Source organism: Pelophylax lessonae (genome assembly GCF_965119305.1).
Source record: "Pelophylax lessonae genome assembly, chromosome: 1".
NCBI lineage: Eukaryota > Metazoa > Chordata > Amphibia > Anura > Ranidae > Pelophylax > Pelophylax lessonae.
The window spans coordinates 797,230,566-797,253,124 of record NC_138768.1 but is presented as its reverse complement, the minus strand read 5'-3'; the positions used below and the strand labels follow the sequence as shown (position 1 = coordinate 797,253,124).

Genomic DNA, 22,559 nt, shown 5'->3' with positions numbered 1-22,559 from the left:
GTTCGTCCAATTCTGGACTTGAAAGCTCTGAACCGCTCTGTGCGGGTTCGCAAGTTCCGCATGGAATCCCTGCGCTCGGTGGTGGCTGCCCTGGTTCCGGGGGAATTCATGGCCTCCATCGATTTGAAGGATGCGTATCTTCACATCCCCATATTCGAGGGTCATCAGAGATACCTTCGATTTGCCATTGCGGAGGATCACTACCAGTTCGTGGCGTTGCCCTTTGGGCTCGCCTCGGCTCCGCGGGTCTTCACCAAGGTGCTTGCACCGGTTCTGGCATTATTGAGAGCCCAGGGCATTTCTGTCCTGGGGTATCTGGGAAGGACCTGTCTGTCACGATGCAAACTCTGCAGGAGTTCGGTTGGACGATAAATGTTCCAAAGTCGACTCTGAGTCCGTCGGTTCGTCTTCCCTATCTGGGAATGATACTGGACTCGGTGCAGGCGAAGGTCTTCCTGCCGGAAGACAAACTCAGGACTCTTCAGGAGGAAGTCAGGTCCCTCAGGGACGTTCCGAACTCGTCTCTGCGGACGTGTATGAGATGTCTGGGATTGATGGTCTCGGCTTTCGAGGCGATTCCTTTCGCGCAGTTTCACACGCGGGGTCTCCAAGCGGAGATCTTGTCCGAGTGGGACGGGCGACCTCAATCTCTGGATCTTCAGATCTCGTTGAGTCATCGCACCAGGGAAAACCTCCTGTGGTGGCTCCAGTCCCCGTTGGTGTCCGGGGGCAAGTCGTTTCGTCCGATCTCGTGGACGATAATCACCACGGATGCCAGCCTGTCGGGCTGGGGTGGTGTTCTGGGCGTTTTGTCCGCCCAGGGGACCTGGTCGGAGGGGGAGTCTGCCCTCCCGATCAACATTCTGGAATTGCGTGCGATAAGGCTCTGTCTTCATCGCTGGACGGACCGGCTGCAGGGCTGCCCGGTTCGGGTGCAGACGGACAATGCCACGGCGGTGGCCTACATCAACCACCAAGGGGGCACCAGGAGTGCCCGAGCGGCTCGAGAAGTGGCCGACATTCTGTCTTGGGCCGAGACTCATGTCCCGGCGATAACGGCGGTTCACATTCCGGGAGTGGAGAACTGGCAGGCGGACTATCTGAGTCGCCAGACCCTGGATCAGGGGGAATGGTCTCTCCACCCGGCTGTCTTCCAGATGTTGTGCGCGAAGTGGGGTCTTCCAGATGTGGACCTGTTCGCGTCTCGCCTCAACTACAAGGTGAAGAGGTTCGTGGCAAGGACGCGCGACCCTCGGGCGGACGCGTCGGACGCGTTAGTGGCCCCGTGGCATCAGTACAGGCTGATGTACGCGTTTCCACCGATTCAGTTGCTGTCCCGGTTCCTTCGCAGGTTACACTCGGAACGCAGCACGGTGGTTCTTGTGGCGCCGGACTGGCCTCGCCGGTCCTGGTACGCAGACCTCGTGAATCTGGCGGTCGACGCCCCCTGGCGTCTGCCTCTTCGGGACGATCTACTGTCTCAAGGACCGATTTACCATCCTGCTTTACAGTCGCTGGCTTTGACGGCCTGGCTGTTGAGACCGAGGTCCTGAAGGAGAAGGGTCTCTCTCCAGAGGTTGTTCATACCTTGATCAACGCGAGGAAGTCTTCCTCGGGAAAGGTTTATTACCGTACTTGGAAGGCCTATTTTGCCTGGTGTGAGTCCAGGGGGTTTTCACCCCGCACGTACTCGGTTTCCCGTGTGCTGTCTTTCCTTCAGACGGGTGTCGATCAGCGTTTGGCGCTGGCTACGATAAAGGGTCAGGTGTCTGCGCTGGCCGTTCTGTTTCAACGTCCCGTAGCTTCCAACTCCTTGGTTGGCACTTTTATTCAGGGTGTGCGGCATCTGGTTCCTCCTAGGAGGGATCCCTTGCCCCCTTGGGACTTGAATCTAGTCCTGTCTGTGTTACAACGTGCTCCTTTTGAACAGATCAGGGAGATCTCGTTGTCTATGTTGTCCAAAAAGGTCGCCTTTTTGGTGGCGATCACTTCGGCTCGCAGAGTGTCGGAACTGGCGGCTTTGTCCTGCAAGTCTCCGTACCTGGTTGTTCATTTGGATAAGGTGGTCTTGCGACCTAATCCTTCTTTTCTGCCGAAACGAGTTTCGGAATTCCATCTTGACGAGGATATTGTTTTGCCTTCGTTGTGCACGAAGCCTAAACATCCTAAGGAGGTGAGATTGCATTCTCTGGATGTTGTTCGAGCGATTAGGGTTTACCTTAAATCGACTGAGTCTTTTCGAAAGACGGACTCCTTGTTTGTTCTTCCAGAGGGTCCTCGGAAGGGCATGGCGGCTTCCGCCTCTACCATTGCCATATGGATCAGGCAGACCATTGAACAGGCTTATGCCTTGCAGGGGAAGGTTCCCCCTGTGCCTGTGAAGGCGCACTCTACTAGATCTCTGAGTACGTCTTGGGCCTGTCGTCATGGGGCTTCTGTAGCCCAGGTGTGTAAGGCGGCGACTTGGTCGACCGTGCACACTTTCACAAAATTCTACAAAGTAGATGTTCAGGCATCGGCGGATGCTTCCTTTGGCCGCAAGGTTCTTAGTGCGGCTGTTCCCTAGGGTCCCTTGTTGGGGACTCCTGGCTGTTGGGATAAGTTTTGTATCCCCTGGTTTTTTGTCTTTTCCTGGGTTGTTGCTCCTGTTGAGCACTTATTTTTGCTGTTGCCCAGCTAGTTTCCTTCCTTTGGTAAGGTTCCTTTCTTTGATGTGGAGACTGCGTTGCCTTTCGGCGCGGATGCGTTTCCCACCCCTCATGTTTGCACTGCTTTGGGACGTCCCCATATGTGACGAATATGAAGAGGCGGCGACTGTCGGAGGACGTAAGAGAAAACGGAATTTTTGTAAAATCTTACCTGTAAAATTCCTTTCTCTGAGTCCTCCGACAGTCGCCGCCCCCGCCCCTCTTTTGGGGTTTGAATGTATACTCTACTGCTATTCCACTAAAACTGAGATATGGTTGCAGGAAGTAGGAGGGTATTGACTGAGGGGACCACCCCTTGAGGGTGGGATATGTTAAAGCTTTATTGTTAACATATTCTGTTGCCTAGCTACTCCTTCGGAGCAAAGTCTAATACCCCATATGTGACGAATATGAAGAGGCGGCGACTGTCGGAGGACTCAGAGAAAGGAATTTTACAGGTAAGATTTTACAAAAATTCCGTTTTCCTTGGAATATATGCAGGGTCTTCTTAAAGTGGTACATGACACTGAAGGAATCCCTACCCCAACAAAGGAGTCTTCCTGCAAAGACAAGGTGTACAAAGGCTTGGTAAAAGCCCAGTACAGAACCATTCCCATTCAAAAAAACTGGAAAAGAAGGTTTCCCTTTGAGCCTCAAGAATTGGAAGTATTCACAAAAAATCCTAAACTTGATGCTCCCCTGGCACAACTATCAAAAGGAACAGACTTATCCTTTGAAAATACCGGGCATATTACAGATCCTATGGATCGCAGGATTGAATCCGTATTGAGTAAAGCCTGGGATTCTAATGCATATAATACAACTATAGCCCTAGCTGATACCTGTATGGCCAGGAATACAGACTTTTTGGCTCAAGGAACTATCAAAACATGTCTGCACTATGGCAGGATCGCAAGACCTGATAGATTCCCTTGCCGTGATTAGTAAAGCAGCATCCTACCTAGCAGACGCAGCTGTGGAGTCATTAGTAGCATCTGCTAAAACAGCAGCATTAGTTAATTCTGCTAGAAGGGCGCTTTGGGTCAAAGCATGGGAAGGTGATATAACCTCCAAGGTAAGACTCTGTGCCTTACCCTTTGAAGGTTCATTACTGTTCGGTTCAGTACTAGATGATACCTTGTCCAGATCGGCAGAAAAAGGGAAAAAATTTCCCACTAAGAAAAAGGACAAATCAGGAAGATACTCCTTTCGGAACTTCCAAGGCAAGAATCAAAAGAGGCCATTTAAGGCCAGGAAAGGTGGTCCTGAAAAAGGAAAACAAGGGGACAAATTGTTGTTCCTTAAACCGGGACCTAAGTCCAAAGAATCTAACTGACGCCAGCGTCAGAGTAGGGAGCAGACTGACCCATTTTGCTTCCCAATGGGTAAACATCTCTGCCAGTCCCTACATTCTTCATCGGGAAGGGTACCGATTGGAGCTTGTCTCACAGCCGGTGCCGGATATAATAGTGACCTATCTCTCAAAAATAGAACAAAAGTTCTCCAGGGAGGACATTTATACGGTCAGATTAAATCTGTACCGAACTGTCCTTATGGTAACGTTGGATTTAAGAGATGCTTACCTACACGTTCCAATTTATTGAGAACATCAAGCATTTCTCAGATTCACCATAGTAAAGGGTACTGCACATTGGCAGTTCAGAGCTTTCCCTTTTTGCTTGGCAGCAAGTCCAGGAATCTTTACAAAAATCTTGGCCAAGGTAGTAGGCCACCTGCACCTACAAGGCCTAAAGCTGATCCCGCATCCGCGCGATACGTTGGTCTGTGTAAAATCTGTAAAACAGGTTGTGACAGACACCCAAAAGGTGATGTCAGTTCTGCAAGAGGTAGGATGGCTATGGAAATTGCATCCCTACAGCTCCAGGAGACAGATCATGCAGATTCTAGGGCTAATTCCAGCTGTAGATTGGGCCCAACTACATTCAAGAGACCTCCAATGCTTTCTCCTAGCCTCATGGAACAAGAGACTGGACTCCATAGGCGAAAAAATTACTTTTTCCCTACAAGTAATCAGTCACCATCACATCAAACAGGCAGAATGGGAACTGAACCCCACAATTTTCCAACGCCTGGTCCACAAATCTGGTCAACCGGAAGTGGACATGTTTTCCACTCAGCAGAACCGAAAAATAGAACAGTTCTTTTCTCTGACAAAACAGAAGGATATGCTGGGCTTGGATGCCCTAGCACAACCTTGGCCCTTCAGGCTAGCCTATGCCTTTCCCCCACGGAATCGAATACCAAGAGTTCTGCAGAAATTCAGCGGATGGCCGCAACCACGCCTCATCCTAGTCACACCTGGGTGGACAAAAAGTACGTGGTTTGCAACCCTGGTGTCCCTGTCAGTGACAGCACCTTGGAAACTACCAGAAATTCCAGACCTGTTACTACAAGGACCTCTGATTCACCCCAGACCGCAGTTTTTTCAATTAGCAGCCTGGGTAGTGAACGCCAAATATTAAAAGAAAAAGGATGCTCAGACAAAGTCATTGAGACCCTCCTTTCAAGTAGAAAGCCAGTGACTAGAAAAATGTATTCCAAAATCTGGAAGACATTTTGTACTTGGCAGAGTCAGAAGAAGGATTCCTCTGCCTCAACCCCAAGGATCCTGGATTTTTTACAGGATGGGGTAGATAAGGGGGTGGCGGTGAACACCCTTAAAGTACAAATAGCGGCACTTTCTGTTTTTTTAGACAAAAGGTTGGCCCAAGAACCTTTTAATTAAGAGATTTCTGTTCGCCCGGAGAAGGGTATCTCCAATTAACAGAACTAATGTTCCAGCCTGGAACTTAACGCTAGTACTAGAGACATTATCTAGTGAAGCATTTGAACCTTTAAACAAAATTAGTTTAAACATTTTGTCTATTAAGTTAACTTTTCTGTTAGCAATCACCACAGCCAGGAGAGTGGGAGATTTGCAAAGCTTATCCATAAAAGAACCCTTTATGAGAATTCTCCAAGACGGGGTGATTCTTAAACCAGATCCACTATACCTACCCAAGGTAGTGTCATCTTTTCATAGGAATCAAGAGATGGTTCTCCCATCATTCTGTGAGAAACCTAAATGTGCAAAAGAACAAAAATTCCATTGCTTGGATGCAAGAAGATGTCTTCTAACATATCTAGAAAGAACCAAGGGCTTTAGAAGATCTAGCCACCTGTTGGTTCTTCATTCTGGACCAAGGAAGGGTTTACAAGCATCAAAACCCTCAATCTCTAGGTGGATTAAACAAGCCATTAGTTTGTCATATAAGGTGTCAGGTACCCCCACACCAACAAGTCTAAAGGCACATTCCACAAGGGGCAGGGCAACTTCCTGGGCCGAAAAAGCCGGAGCATCCTGGGAACAGATCCGCCATGCTGCCACCTGGTCCAGCCAAGATACCTTCCTAAAGCACTATCGTGTGGAAGTACTGTCGCAACAAGACCTTGCCTTTGGCAGAAAGGTTTTACAGGCAGTGGTCCCGCCCTAAGGTAGGCCAGTATGGATTCCTTTATCATCCTCTCAAATGTAGGCCGTCCTGGAAGGATGAAAGGAGAAAACTTACCGTTAGTGTACCGGTAACGGCCTTTCTCTTAATCCTTCCAGGACGGCCGGCCTACTTCCCGCCCAAGCTGGTGGTGAGTCTAAAGAATATGTATATTTGTGTAGCTGTTTGAATAACTATATTCCTTAAGGTTCGGTTGGAAACTACTTTTCTATTACTGAAGCTAAGGATGGGTGGGACCTTTTTAAACAGCTGCAAATTAGTTGTGTTTCCTGTGAGGCGGAGCCACAATCTCTCAAATGTAGGCCGTCCTGGAAGGATTGAAGAGAAAGGCCGTTACCGATACACTAACGGTAAGTTTTTCCGTCAATATGGGGAGCTGTGTGTACATTCATGAGGAAGAAGAATGAACTTAAATGATTTTAGCAAATGGCTGCAATATAACAAAGAGTGAAAAATTTAAGGGGGTCTGAATACTTTCCGTACCCACTGTATCTTTGTATGTACAGTAAATGTTTCTGTTTTTTAACCATTGTTAATGGTTTTCTGTTATTCTTGCAGAATACAAAGAAGGAAAATACAGGAAAAGCACCCAGGTCTCTGCTGACATAGATAAAGACCGGATAATATTTACTCAGGATAAAGTCAAGATTTGTTTGGCAGTAACGGATCTTTTCCCATTTGTACATGGATTGAAGGATCTGACTATTCTCTCTGAAATAGAATCACTGGTAAGTATTCATACTTATGTGCGCTTCCTAAGCAATGTTTTGCTTACTGACACTATCTGAAGAATCCTTAAGCAGTATTACTTACCAATTCTTCAATGTGATATCTGCATTAGTTGTTTTTTTTTTTTTTATTATTTTTTTCCTTTTATTTTTAACCATGTGATCCAGCTAGTAAGTCTGTTATTTTTCAACTTCTTTTTAACAGACCAAGCTGTTCAGGCACAGTAGCACTTAGAGGATTGAGACAAACCATTTACTACTGACAGGGCTGCTTACAATGGTCAGCTCTTATTCATTTATGTAAAACCTTTATCCCAGAAGGAAATAAAAAAAGATACTGTCCTAATTGCTCTAAAGTTTGACCTGCTAAAGTGCAGTTCAGCTTTCATTTGTTAGTCAAGTCCATCTAAATCTGCCGGTGCATCTAAAACTACCTTCTCCACAGATTAACAATGCTCCTGTCCAAAGATATCTCTGTTGCTCCTCCATCCAGAGTGGAGGCACCCTAAGTGTATTACTGGCAGAATCACAAGGTGAAAATAAAACAAACAGCCCAATGCAAAGAAAACTAATGCAACTACCACAGTTAAGGATTGGTAAGTTGCAGTATATTAAAGTTTTTGTTTTTGGGTTTAATACTGCATTCAGGATCTTCTAGAATACATTTTCTAGGGTAAGGCTAAGCAAACGCTAGCACTTCCCATGTGCCCTGGTAGTGTGTTCCTGAGTGGAGGGTCAGTTTCTATGAAACATTGACAGAAATGAGTGTTGCAGTGTGGTTACCTGTCAGCTATCAGACACTTCACACAAGCTGAAACCCTTTTTGTTTTGCACCCTTGTGGTCTGGAATCAACTTTTTAAATCCTTTTTGTATACAAAAGAAAACGTGACAGTTAAGCCCCTTTCACATGGGGCGTTCTCCGCTCCAATCAACTCACAGATCGCCTGCTGATCCGAGTTGATCAGTTTCTGCAGAGCAGACACAGACAGAGCCCACTCTGCTCTGAGCGGCCGGGTATAAACAGACTCCGCTGTCTGTTTACGCCCAACTGCCTTAAGATCCCTTCCATCTAAATGGACAGATCACCTTCCTGGAGTAGGCCGGTGTAAACTGACACAAGTTCATTTACACCCAACTGTCCATAGAATTGCATGGACCTTCTGATCCGTCTCGCCTAAAAAAATGACAGGCGGACCTGGTTGGATTGCCTATGTGAATGGGGCCTTAAAGTGGAACTTTAGTCAGACAATGAAGTCCTGCGTGATCACTTCAGGCTGGCCCATTTTGCAGGTATAGCTATTTAAAGCATTAAAAATATGTGCCTATACTGTTTAAAATCCAGTAATAAACTGTTTTACCCTGCTCTGCACATGCTCAGTAGTTCACCATTTTAGGCATTTTTAGGCACTGCCGAGTTTGTAGAGGCCGATCTGCTGACAGCCTTAAAACAGAATTAAACTCTCCTATTCTTTACAGTCAAGGACGCTGCTTCTGTTTAAACTGCAACTGCCACGGTGCTGCACATGTGATCAGTTATGACACCAGCCATTTCATGGTTTGACAGTTTGGTTGATGGCACAAAAAACTATGACCATTAGCAATCCCTGGATTCCAGGAATTTAACAGTTTTTTTGAAACCGTTAAATTAATAGGTTTATATCCACTTTATGATTTACTGCTGTTTGGGGGCTCTGGGCTTCAGCAAAATGGCAGCCTCCAGCAAGAAGCAAGTTGTTATAGGTAAAGTTCTGCTTTAAGCTAGACCTAGATGGATGAAATTTCGGCCAAAATATGTTCTGTGGGTATCCCTGTTTTAATCGACTTTCCCTTTGAGCATTAGGGAGTTATATATATATACACCGATCAGCCAGAACATTATGACCACCCACATATTGAGTATGGCCCCTTTTTTGCTAAAGCAGCCCTAACCCATTGAGGCATGGACACCAAAGTAACAGCCACGTGATTGGCAGGATCCAAGGTTTCCCAGCAGATCATTGACCAAAGCATCACACTGCCTCTACAGACTTGCCTTCTTATAACGTATCCTGGTGCCATCTCTTCCCCAGGTAAATGCTTTGCACACGCACCCGGCCATCCACATGATGTAAAAGAAAACGTAATTCATCAGACCAGACCACCTTCTTCCATTGCTCTGTAGTCCAGTTCTGATCCTCATGTGACCACTGTAGAAGCTTTTGGCTGGGGACACGGGTCACCATGGGCTTCACAGCACCATACACAACAAACTCTGATGCCCATTTTTTTTCTGCTACATCTCACTACATCAACTTTATGGACAACATGTTCACTTGCTGCCTAATATATCCCACCAATTTTCAGATGCCATTGTAACGAGATATTCCCTTTACCCGTCAGTGGTCATAATGTTATGGCTGATCCATGTATATAAATTATATAGAAGCAAGAGATGATTGTTACCAAATTCGCCTGAAATCCATATTCACTGGTAAATTACTCTTTGGGGAACAAGTGCTTAGTTGGGATGAGGTTTGCCAAGGATTCTGCCAGCTCTTTTATAAAAAATGAAAATGCACACTTGACTAATCTGTGTGTTCTTTTAGTGGAACCGTCAATGAAAAAACAGTTGTTTGGTGAGCAGATCCTGCCTTCACACTTTACGTTATTTTATGTCTCCAGCCAAGAAACAACAACAGTGCAAATGTTAGATTTATAACGAGTAGCAGCCAGTTTTCTTAAATTACTGTAGAGTAAAAGGTGAAAATAGATTGGTTTCAACTTTCAAATCTCTAGTTGTCCTGTTGGTGTAATAATTCACATTCACCTTGCAAATCTGATTTGTTATGTCTTACAGAAACTGCAGGCTGATCGGAGGCCAGTGTCACGAGTCATATATGAGTGCCTGTCTCTGATTGAGAAGAAGGATATGAAGTTAAGCATTGTCTTTGAATATATATTCCAGGAATGTTACCTGAAGTTATACCCGGGTCTCCAGGAAATATTACAAGGTTCTTTTTACCTATTTTTTTCTTGTTTTAAACTGGCAAAAGTATGTAATTTCCGGAATGGGCAAGGTTGGGCATATGACAAACAATTTGCTTGTTGGGGATGGAAGGGACTACACACACACAATGCACACGTCTCCCCCTCCCTGCAAACATTATAGAGCCCTGGTGCCCAACCTGCAGCCCGAGGGCCGCATGCAACCCTTTGGTATATGATGTGCGGCCCTCGGGCCTCAGCAGTCTGTAATAGCATTGATCTCTACTAGCCCCATGTAACATGTTCCCAGGTTCATATGGTCTTCTGCAGCTTATCCCCAGCCAAATATGTTGCATGTCCACACTCTCTGACCCTCGTTTCCTCTATTAGGTCTGCAGTTTCTAACAGTCCTCTTAAGCCCTCTTTTACATATGTTGAACATTATGTACAGCCCTTTGGTGATGTCAAGGGCCAAATTTGAGGCCCCATTTAGATCAAAAGGTGAGAACCACTGATATAGAGTGTGTTGGGTACTCCCAACATGGCACTCCATCTCCTCTTCCTTGCACTTCTAATGGATAAAGTAGCAGCATTGGCCTGGTGGGTTGATGATGAAGAAGCAACATTGGCCTGGTGGGTTGATGGATAAAGAAGCAACATTGGCCTGGTGGGTTGATGGATAAAGAAGCAACATTGGCCTGGTGGGTTGATGGATAAAGAAGCAACATTGGCCTGGTGGGTTGATGGATGAAGAAGCAGCATTGGCCTGGTGGGTTGATGGATGAAGAAGCAGCATTGGCCTGGTGGGTTGATGGATGAAGGAGCAGCATTGGCCTGGTGGGTTGATGGATGAAGGAGCAACATTGGCCTGGTGGGTTGATGGATGAAGGAGCAACATTGGCCTGGTGGGTTGATGGATGAAGGAGCAGCATTGGCCTGGTGGGTTGATGGATGAAGGAGCAACATTGGCCTGGTGGGTTGGGGTAGAAAGTGAAGGTGAGAGCAGAGGGGAGTGTCAGATGCATTGTTGTGACAGTGGAGAATGAATGTGGGGGTTGAGGTGTTGGCAGTTGAGGTGAGAGCAGTCAGGCGGGTATGGGATGATGGCAGGAATAGTGGTAGTTGGTGAGAGGGGAGGCTGTGGGCAGCCTGGCCAGCAGTAGCGCCTGCATCTCCTCAGGGGTTTGCGGTGTGCCAGGCGCTGCTCCCCACCTAAAGCAGGAAACCTGAGAGCAGTGGCACCTGGGTGCTGTACATGAATACTCGGTGGAGATGTGTTGCGAATAACATATGTTTCCAGCCACGTTCCTGGAGATTCTTTTTAACCACTTTACGACCAGCCGCCGCAGATGTACTGCGGCAGTCTGGCTCGTACAGGCAAAGCCCCGTACATGTACGGTGCTCACCTGGGAGGAGCTAGGGGGCAGTCACGCGCCGCCGGCTCGTCAGTGGGGAAGCCAGTGCGGGTTTATGACCTAAATCTTTCCCGTAGTTGGTAAACGCAATAAGTTTTGCGCAAACCAATCAAAATACGCTTATTGTGGTTTTTTTTTTTTTTTTCTTTTACCAAAAATATGTAGCAGAAAACAAATTGGCCTAAAATGTTAAATTTAGATTTTTACTTAATTTTTTTTTTTTTTTTTTTGAGAATTTCATATAAAAGAATGTGAAAAATATTTTTTTTTTTTTTTTCAAAATTGTCGCTCTTTTTTTGTTTATAGTGCAAAAAATAAAAATCGCACAGGTGATCAAATACCACCAAAAGAAAGCTCTATTTGTAGGGGGAAAAAGGACATCAATTTCGTTTGGGTACAGCATCACACGACAGCGCAATTGTCAGTTAGTCACGCAGTCCCGAATGGCAAAATAGGGCCTGGTCATTGAGCAGCCCAATCCTCCGGTCTGAAAGTGGTTAACAGCCTCAATCGTATTGGCTTAGTGCTTATCACTTTAACATTGTAGCCTGGGCTTATGTGTTCAATATTTGCCAACAATCACTCTCTTATCAGTCACTTGATCTGATATTGCAGCATTATTTTGTAGCCATGGATGCTGGAGCCTGGTGCATGACATTGATCTGTTTGAATGCTGATCCTTATGTAAGTAGTTATCATTAACTGCCTCAATACCGGACACTTTCATCCCCTTCCAGTCCATGCTCCAGATTTCAACGCTCTCAAACTTTGAATGTCAGTTACTCAGTAATGCAAAACTGTACCCAAATTAAATTTTATCAATTTTTTGGAGACCGGTAGAGATTTCTTTTGTTGGTATCTAATCACCACTGGGTTTTTTATTTTTATTTATTTATTTTTTTTTTTTTTTTGCTTTACAAGCATAAAAATATTGAAAATGTTAAACACTTTTTTTCTTTCTGTTTTAAAATTTAGCAAATAATCTTTTTTCAGAAATTTAGGACAATATGTAGTCCGCTAAATTTCTTTGGTAAAAGTAACCCAAATCTGTGTATAATATTTAGTCTGTGTGTGAAAGTTAGTCTGCAAACTATTATATCTACGTTTGAAAGTTGATCAGTCATAATGACTGTCTACCGCATTGAGGCCCTAAAATGCCAGGACAGTACAAATATTCCCCAAGTTACCCTTTTTTTGAAAAGTAGAAACCCCAATGTATTTAGTTAGGGGCGTGTTTTTTTTTTTTTTTAAAGTTGCAATTTTTTTAGTCTTAATGTTTTTTTTTTTTTTTTACAATTTTTTTTTTTCCATACTGTCCAGAGCACTACAGCGTCATCATATGACTGTTATGGCAATGATCAGGGATACTGACTGGTGACAGCATGTTAAAAAAAAAAAAAAAAATAAATTATATATATATATATATATATATATATATATATATATATATATATATATATATATATATATATATATATATATATAATATTGGTAATAATTTTTTCATTTTTTTTTTTTTTCTTTTTTTACAAATTTTTTTTTTTTCTTTTTAAATTAATTTTTTTTTTTGCATACTGTGACCAGAGAAGTGCAGTGTTACCATAGTGACACTGTACTACTCTAGGGAGGTGATTTATTTTTATTTTTTTAACACTATGATTACTGATGATAACAGTGATATTCACTTTTATAAGCAATCATTTTTATGAATGGCATCAATTCATAGCCAGTATGTACTATTGGGATAGCTGGTATTGGCCACAGTTACCACATTTTACAGTGCGCTGTGATAGGCCCTGTCTGTGACCAATCACAGAGATCAACGCAATAGTACACAATGAATGGCTATGAATGAAAGACATTTATTGTGTTGAACACAGTGGGAGACAGATCAAGCCGCAGCACAGCTGCCAGAGCACTCAGGAGGCACGTGATTAGGAGGACGTCCTATGTTGTCCCCCCCGGAACCAGAGAGCTCCCGCCCAACTGTCATGTTACTGTAGTCTGGGCAGGAAGTGATTAAACCACATTCTGTGTAGCAGGGCTACACTACTAACAGCAAATACCACCTTTCAGGACATTTCTGCCTACAATGCCATCTGGAGGCTCCACTCATTGGTCAGTATAGAGAATAGTACATGCTCCCACTTTTAGCCCATAATGCAGTGTCTGGAGCCAGAGAGGCCAATCAGCAGGTCTGGTCATTGTCACATGAGATGCCCATACTATAAGCAGAAAGTCACTGTTGGTTGGTTCTGTATGCTTAGCAGGCCTACACTGTAACCCCTATTTTTTTACATTTTGTAGTCCATTATTCTGTAATCCTAGCTCAGGCATACAGCAAGAGGGAAACCATACCTGGAGAGAAGAAGGGATCTCTGCCCCAGATTTACTTATTTATTTATTCTTCTTTGCTTTCACCATGCAGAACCCTGTGAAGAACAAGTGGAGCTGTTCACTGGCTGGAAAAACTGTTCTGATTATATGCGGAACCTTTTTCAGGTTACCAAAACTGGCATCTGTCAAGCCATCAATGAACTGTTTCCATTCCTATATGGCCTGCATGATGTAGGACTGCTATCAAGGATAGAATTACTGGTAAGAGGCATGCAGCCAAGTCTATTGTGAGCTTAACCCCAACATTTTTATAGTATTTGATATTGTAAGGCAAGGCAGTCACAGATATTTTATAGAGAAATGTCTTCCAATTAATACACTGAAGTAAAAGCATTAAATACATGGTGTATAATTATTAAAAATAATTATTAAATGGATCACAAGCTCATCTTGTGTTGTGAAAAGCTACTTTTAAACTTTAGTCTAGTGCCTTCACCACCTGAGTTTTAAGGGTGCAGTCAAAGGGTTTTCGTGCCTTCCTGGGTAGCATGGTGTCAATTTAATGTTTCTGGCAGTTTTTAAAAGCAGATAAGAAATCATCCCAGTGATATTGCACAGCACCCAATATTGCAAGAGTGAAGAAGGTTCAGAATAGTCGTGGTCAAGTCCATAGTCAAAGGGCAGGCTGAGTTCTGAGCATATTTAATATCCAATCTGAGGTCGTCAACAAGGGAATCCAAACTAGCAGACAGTGCAGACAAACAGGGAGCTTGGAGCATGTGTTAAACACAATATTACAAGCATGAGACTGCAGATTTGGCTGGCTTAAATCAGGTTTGGTCTCCACCCAGAGACTGGGCACATAAATTACCTTGCAGTTGGACAGACAGGCAAGGAGAATGCAACAACGCTAAAACCACAATGGTGGAATGAGACCAGCAGCTGTGATGGAGCAGGAGCGCTACACACGCCTGACAAATGCCTTGTGATTCTCATTGTAATATCCATCCAAAATAACTAATTGATTAGAGCTGTACTTTGGGATTAAAAAAAAATCCTTGCAGTGGGCTTCCCTGCGCTGCAAGCTGTTAAATGCTCATTACTTCTAGGGGTAGAGGAAAAGGCTGTAATACTTACCTTATTTCCCACTCCCTCCAGCTACCACCGCTCCTCTTTTCTATCCCACACTGCAGGTTGTGGGCCCTCAGCATCCTTGTATACAATGCAGGACTATTATTTAAGGCCTAAAGTATAGCATACACTAGTACATTTTCGAACAAAGGTTTGTGCGAACATTTGTAAAGAATTTTCATCAGTGCATTCGATGACATGACAAATGTTGCTCTTTAACCAGTTGCCGACTGCGCACAGTATATTTACTGCGGCAGTCAGCCCCGGCCAGGCAGAGTGACGTAGATCTATGTCCCTAGCCTGTCACCGGGTTTTGAGCCAATAGCGGGCGAGCGCGCGCCCCGCTGAGGCGCGCGCCCGCCTCGGCTCGTTCACAGAGGAGTCTGGGCATGTGACCGGCGGACCCGATGTCCGCCGGTCACACTACGATCGTCGGTAGAGCGGGAGAAAGGCGGGTGGCTTATGTAAACAAGCCACCTGTCATTTTCCCCTGTGTAAAATGGAGATCAGACGGTTCTACAATGTAGAACCGTTGATCTTTGTTTTTACAATAGGAGACATGTCTCACTACAGTTAGAAACACGCCCCTAGGACACACTTAACCCCTCCCTGTCCAATACAGTTAACCCCTTCCCTGCCAGTGTCATTTTTACAGTAACAGTGCATATGTATAGCACTGATTACTGCAGTAATGTCACTGGTACCCCCAAAAGTGTCAAAAATGTCAGTCAAGGGTCCGATCTGTCCGACGCAATGTCACAGTACCGCAAAAAAAATCGCAGATCGCCGCCATTACTCGTTAAAAAAAAAAAAACACCAAAAATGACAAAAATCTTCCTTTGTTAGTAAACGCGATAACTTTTGCGCAAACCAATCAAAATACGCTTTTTGCGTTTTTTTTTTTTTTTTTACCAAACATATGTAGCATAAAACAAATTGGCCGAAAATGTTAAAAAATTTTGATTTTTACATTTTTTTGGGGGGGGGGGGGGGGGAATTTCATATAAAAAAAAGTGAAAAATATTGTTATTTTTGCAAAATTTACGCTCTTTTTTGTTTATAGCGCATGATCAAAAAATCGCACAGGTGATCAAATACCACCAAAAGAAAGCTCTTTGTGGGGAAAAAAAGGACGTGAAATTCGTTTAGGTACAGCGTCGCACGACCGCGCAATTGTCCGTTAAAGTCATGCAGTAAAAAATCGCAAAAAAACCCCTGGTCAGGAAGGGGGTAAAATCTTCCGGGGCTTAAGTGGTTAAAAACATTTACTTTCAACTTTGAAGTGAATGGACTTTCCCAAACAAAAAGTTCACTGTTAGAGATGTATTTGTTCGAAAAAAAATTAATTCTGCACCCCATTAGAAAATAGAGTGAATGTTCCTAAAATAAATTTTTTTCTAACTAAATTTTGTTAGCATATGGCCAGCTATGGGGGACTAATGAAGGGAGCCTACCCGGAGCTTCATCTGTAATTCATTGTGAGTTAATCGCACTACTGTACAACATAAAGACCATAGGGGTTGCAAATCAAGCTTGCTTGTTTTTCAACAGTTATTATCAAGAAAATGCAAATATTAGATCATGACAGTAAATGTGCCTCTTTGGGCTTTTGCCAACAAATTCTTACCATGGTTCTAAAATTGATAGTTTGTGCTGTATGCTGCAAGAATCCTCATTTAAATTTCTGATTATTCTATCTCGAATGTTGCTGTAGAAACATGCATCCTGACACTTGGTCTGTATGGAGTATTTGCCAACTTGCTGACTTGAAAGGATCCATACGGTTTAACACCTTAAAGTAGAAGTTCAGCCAAAACCTAACTAACTCTAAACCTATTCTCTGCCACATTCTAAACCTAATCTATCTAGCCCTATAAAGAATAAATTGATGCACTTATTTGTTCTGCAATGGCTGAGCTGCCAGCAGCGGCTTCAGTGTGTAGGCGTGTGCAGGAGAGGCAGCCGACAACGGAGGCCCCATAGTAAGTCATAGGGTGACGTCACTTCCCATTCATTTCACAGCCGTTGTCAGTTCTCTCCTGCACACAGCACCCGCCGCTGGAGACCGGATCGGCTTCAGAAAAGGTATGTATAGCAAATTATTATTTTTTTCTTTACAGGGCTAGATAGATTTGTTTTAGAATGTGGCAGAGAGTATATTTAGCGTTAGAACATTTTTGGCTGAACTTCCACTTTAAGAAGACCCAGATAAAGAATTCACTATAGCGTAAAGCCCAAATCTAGGATTTATGTAAAAATGAAGGTCCAGAGCAGTTTTTAAAAAAAATGAATGCAGCTTTTGCTATATTGCTTACCTTTTGCCTGGTGCTACCCACCACAAACTCTTTGTGGTCCAGTACCAAACCTCATTCAACTCGTATCCAGTGGGCCCAGGCCTGTATGGACACCCTCCACAGGAGTTAATCATTATGCTAACCTGGGCTCATATTACTGTTGCATAGAATGGGACTCACTTGCCATTACTGCTGTGCAGGAATAAGAACTGCCAACTATTGACACTGTACAAGAAGGGGAAAGAACCATGATATCATGTAACCTGCTAGAAGACAGCTGGATTTAGTAAGTCTATAAAGGGAATTAAATTATTGGGTGGGGGGGGTTTAGTTTGAGAGATACCAAAAGCTGGGATGGGTTGTAATCCAACTTGGCACATACAAATATGTTTTTCTGGCTTTCTTTAAAGTATAACTAAAGGCAACGTGTTTTTTTTTTTTTTTTTTGTTCATTTTGGATAGAGTGGAGAGGGATTAGAACATTCGTTTTTATTGCTGTCTGTGCTCCTGGAGATTTACCCGCTCTTTTTCTCCGGTTTACCATTATCATTAAAAGTGAAAGAAATTACCCACATTTTGGGTTGTCCTCAGAAAAGTAATGGTGGGGAAATCTTCTAATGGGTACACAAGTTCTGGTGACCTGGGGGCCCCATAAGAAATCCCCTGATTTTATAGGGATTTCCTCTCGCGTCCTGTTTGTCTATGGGACAGGAAGTGAAGGTAAATCTCTGCAATGGGACACAGATGGCGAAAAAAAAATCTGACCGGGGTTACAAGCTTGCCTTACTGTATCCAAAATGAAAATACATGTTGCCCATAGTTCTACTTTAGGGTAAAATTACTTTCATCCCATATTCTTTTGCACTTTGCATAGGCCGAGGCTAAGCTAGCTGTCATGGTGAGGTTAGAAAATGCCACTTTCTAACACCAAAACAGGAAATGGGAACATAGCCGCAGCACACTGATTAGTAAAAGTAAGCAAAGAAAACATAATTTACCATACCTTATACACTGCTCAAAAAAATGAATGGAACATTTGTAATCAGAGTATAGCATCAAGTCAATTAAACTCCTGGGATATTGATCTGGTCAGTAAAGTAGCAGAGGGGGTTGTTAATCAGTTTCAGCTGCTTTGGTGTTAATGAAACTTGATGGGCAACACTGAGACGACCTCCAAAGCAGGAATGATTTTACAGGTGGAGGCCTCTGACATTTTTTTTTTTTCACTAGCTTTGCTTTCGGATAGGGTAAGTGTCACCTGGACCCTATAGAGGTTGCACAGGCAGTCCGACTCCTCCAGGATGGCACATCTATACATGCCATTACCAGAAGGTTTGCTGCATCTCCCAGCACTCAAGAGCATGGAGGAGATTGCAGGAGACAGGCAATTACTCTAGGAGAGCTAGACAGGGCCGTAGAAGGTCCTTACCCATCAGCAGGACCAGTATCTGTTCCGATATCTGTTCCTTTGTGCAAGGAGGCACAGGATGAGCTCTGCCAGAGCCCTACAAAATGACCTTCAGCAGGCCACTGGTGTGAATGTCTCTGACCAAACAATCAGAAACTGACTTCATGAGGGTGGCCAGAGGGCCCGACATCCTCTAGTGGGCCCTGAACTCACTGCCCAGCACCGTGGAGGATGAAGGAATTAATACCATTGAATAGATCCCACGCTTGCCTGACCTAAATCCAAAAGGACACCTCTGGGACATTATGTTTCGATCCTTCCGACACTGCCAGGTTTCACCTCAGTCTGTTTAGGACAGGGGTCTTCAAACTATGGCCCTCCAGTTGTTCAGGAACTACAATTCCCATCATGCCTTGTCATGTCTGTGAACGTCAGAGTTTTACAATGCCTCATGGGACGTGTAATTCCACAACAGCTGGAGGGCCGTAATTTTAGGATCTCTGGTTTAGGAGCTCAGTGATGCCCTGGTCCAGGTCTGGGAGGAAATACCCCAGGACACCATCCGTCGTCTCATTATGAGCTTGCCCCGACTTTGTCAGGAATGCATACAAGCACGTGGGGGCCTTACAAACTACTGAGTATCATTTTGAGTTGCCGCAATGAAATTTTAGCTAAATGGACTAGCCTGATGCGTCATTTTTTCACTTTGATTTTTGGGGTGTCTTTGAATTCAGCCCTCTGTAAGTTGATAGTTTTAATTTCCTTCAAACAATGTGGCATTGTTTAGTTCCTAACACATTACCCAGTCCATGATATCAGTATAGATATCCAGCATGATATTTTTCCCCTTTGAGATCTGATGTTTTCAAAGTGTTCCTTTAATTTTTTTGAGCAGTGTATTTTACACTAATGCAACAAAAAAAATCAATTCATTATGGGGGTTTTGTTTACATTGGAAAACATGTGCTATCCAACTAATTATATAAAAATATGTTTTTGCATAACCTATATTATTCTACGTGCTCTAGTGGTAGATTAATGGTTGGATTGGTCATAGTTTATTTTTCTTATTTTACATTCTCTTGTATCTAACCATTGATTTTTTTTTTTAACATGCATACTGTCAGAAGTGTATTTAAAGAACTGTTTGTTTGACAGACGCTGCAGGCTGATAAGAGACCCACAAAGGATGTATTGTACGAAGCGCTGTGTCTCATCGAGCAGAAGAATGACATAGAAGCACTGTGTGCCTATGTGTTCTGTGAGTTCTACATAAAGTTGTTTCCCCATCTCAAGGTCATCCTACAGAGTAAGTTTCGTATCATTGCAATCGGGGGTCCCCTCACTTCGAGGGATTTCTCCTTCCTGTCTTGGCTATGGGGCAGGGAAATCTCACCAACGGGACACAGGTGGCAAAAAAACCTGGCAGGAGTTGTAAACCCTCCAGTATGTTATCCAAATAGAAAAAAAAATGTTTGCCTTTTACTCCTAGAGTTCTAGCTCAAGACTTTCTGTCCCCCTCAATGGACGACTTAAAAAAAGCTTTTATTTCATTTTTAAATAACTATGCCAGGCTTTCCATCAGAAACCTAACTGTAGAGCTTGGTCACATGTGTGACAGCCCTTGCTGCCCCTCTGAAAAGCGATATGTGGTGGATTGCATTTTCACAGGAGTTTAACCCTGTAAATGGATCACTACTGCGCCAAAATTGTATGCATTACATACAGTTGCAGCTTTGCCCAAAGGGTTTACTTGGCAGGGTTCAGGTGGGTAATTAAGGGGGGCAGGTGGACCATGGCTCAACCGCCTGGTTTTACTGCCCCCCTGGCTGCACACGTGAATAGCGCCTTAGTGTTGTGATAAAACAAATTGAAAAATACAATAATACTTTGTATATGTAGTATCGGTATACTTAAAGAATTATCACTGGCCATACTCAAAAAAACTTTTTTTAGTTTTTTTCCCTTTTTTTTTTCCCTTTACAACCACTTGATATATTGTAAAGGCTCAAGGTTTTTTAAAAAACCTTCTGTGTGCAGCTCCCTCAATACTCAACCACTTTAGGACCAGGCCTACTTTTGACACTTGGTGTTTACAAGCTAAAATCAGATTTTTTTGCTAGAAAACTACTTAGAACCTCCAAACATTATATATATATATATATATATATATATGTGTGTATATATATATGTGTGTGTGTGTGTAATATATATATATATATATATATATATATATATATATATATTTTTTTTATATATATATTATTTTTTTTTTTTTTTAGCAGAGACCCTAGAGAATAAAATGGGGTTCGCTGCAATATTTTTTATCACACCATATCGTGCAGTGGTCTTCCAAGCACAATTTTTTGGAAAAAAATCAATTTTTTGAATTAAAAAATAAGAAAACCGTAAAGTTAGTCCAATTTTTTCCCATATTGTGAAAGATAATGTTACGCCGAGTAAGTAGATACCCAACATGTCATGCTTCAAAATTGCGCACGCTCGCGGAATGGCGACAAACTTTGGTACTTAAAAATCCCATAGGTAGCATTTTTAAAATTTCTACAGATTACCAGCTTAGAGTTACAGAGGGCTCAAATTATTGCTCTCATTCTAACGATTGCGGCGATACCTCACATGTGTGGTTTGAACACCGTTTACATATGTGGGCGGGACTTCCGTATGCGTTCGCTTCAGTGCGTGAGCTAACGGGGACAGGGCGCTTTAATTTTTTTTTTTTTTTGTCTTATTTTTATTTTATTTATTATTTTTTTATTTTTACACAGTTTTTAAAAAAAAAAATAAAAAAATTGATCATTTTTATTTCTATTACAAGGAATGTAAACATCCCTTGTAATAGAAATAGGCATGACAGGTCCTCTTTATTGTGAGATCTGGGGTCAAAAAGACCTCACACCTCACAACTACACTAAAAAGGAAAAAAAAAAATTGGCTCTTTAAACCGGTTGCTAGGCAACAATGTTTGTTGTCCCTCTGGTACTCCCAGATCATAGAGTCAAGTGAGGGTCATCTTGCCCTCACTCGACTTCCTGTCTCAGAGGATCCGGGACCGGATTGTTTTCCCCACTGCCGGTGGGTCCGGTAAGCTGGGAAAACGGCCGGGACGCAGCGGGAGAGGGGGGCACCTCTTCCGCCGCACCGTAAGGGTGATCCCGTGGCGAATCTGCCGCTTGGACCACCCTTATCTGAAAGCCGACCACCCGCCGTTTAAAAAAATACCAGGACTATTGCAGCTATCTGCTGCCATAACCCCGGTATTTAGCTTTAAACGACCTACGTATAATGACGGTGGTCGGTCGGTAAGTGGTTAAGCCCAATCTTGATCCCTGGGTCTCTCCCTTCTGATTGGCTGGCTGGGATTCAGCAGCAGGCAGGAGTCATCGGCTCCTGCTGCTGTCAATCACAGCCAGTGGGGGGGGGGGGGGGGCTGAGCTGTGCTCCCTGTGTCTTATGGATGCAGAGAGCTGCCTCGGGAGCGAGCACGGACGAATGGCCCCCACAGCAAGCGGCTTGCTATGGGGGCACTTGGCAAGGGGGAGGGGGCCCAAAGCGCCAGCGGGGGACCCAAGAAGAGAAAGATTGGGGCTGCTCTGTGCAAAACTATTGCACAGAGCAGGTAAATATGACATGTTTGTTTTTTTTAAACTAAAAATGTTTCCTTTACAATCACTTTAGATCATTCAATGCTACCAGAGGAAAGCTTTGTTCGCTCTTCTCCTCAAATAAAGAACCATATTTATCATCTCTGTATGATAAGGAAGGATAACATTATGACCATATTAATAGGATCACAGATGAATGCGAAAATGGCTCTGGAATTTACCTGAAAATTTTTCTTGTTTCTTGCAGGGTTAAATGAAGCAATGATGCTGGATAAGAGTTTACCCTCAGCAGGTAATCTACCACAGAACCATGTGTGGAACTGTGTCTTTTACATAAAGAGAATATACTGAAAATGGAATGGTCTCAAAACAGACCAACAGTAAGTCAAAGTGTATGCAAGGACAAAATAAAGAAAAACAGATACAGTGGGTACAGAAAGTATTCAGACCCCCTTAAAT

At 43.5% G+C, this 22,559-nt stretch overlaps 1 protein-coding gene across 1 annotated transcript in view; it reads left to right on the top strand.

The window, feature by feature from the left end:
• Positions 1 to 22,559, top strand: part of LOC309549565 (uncharacterized protein) — a 162,057-nt gene that overhangs the window by 44,176 nt on the left and 95,322 nt on the right. The window contains exons 5-9 of the mRNA XM_082249925.1: positions 6,758 to 6,927; positions 9,765 to 9,918; positions 13,736 to 13,905; positions 19,636 to 19,786; positions 22,348 to 22,392. Of these exons, the coding sequence (XP_082106051.1) occupies positions 6,758 to 6,927; positions 9,765 to 9,918; positions 13,736 to 13,905; positions 19,636 to 19,786; positions 22,348 to 22,392 (690 nt within the window). The remainder of the gene's footprint in view (positions 1 to 6,757; positions 6,928 to 9,764; positions 9,919 to 13,735; positions 13,906 to 19,635; positions 19,787 to 22,347; positions 22,393 to 22,559) is intronic.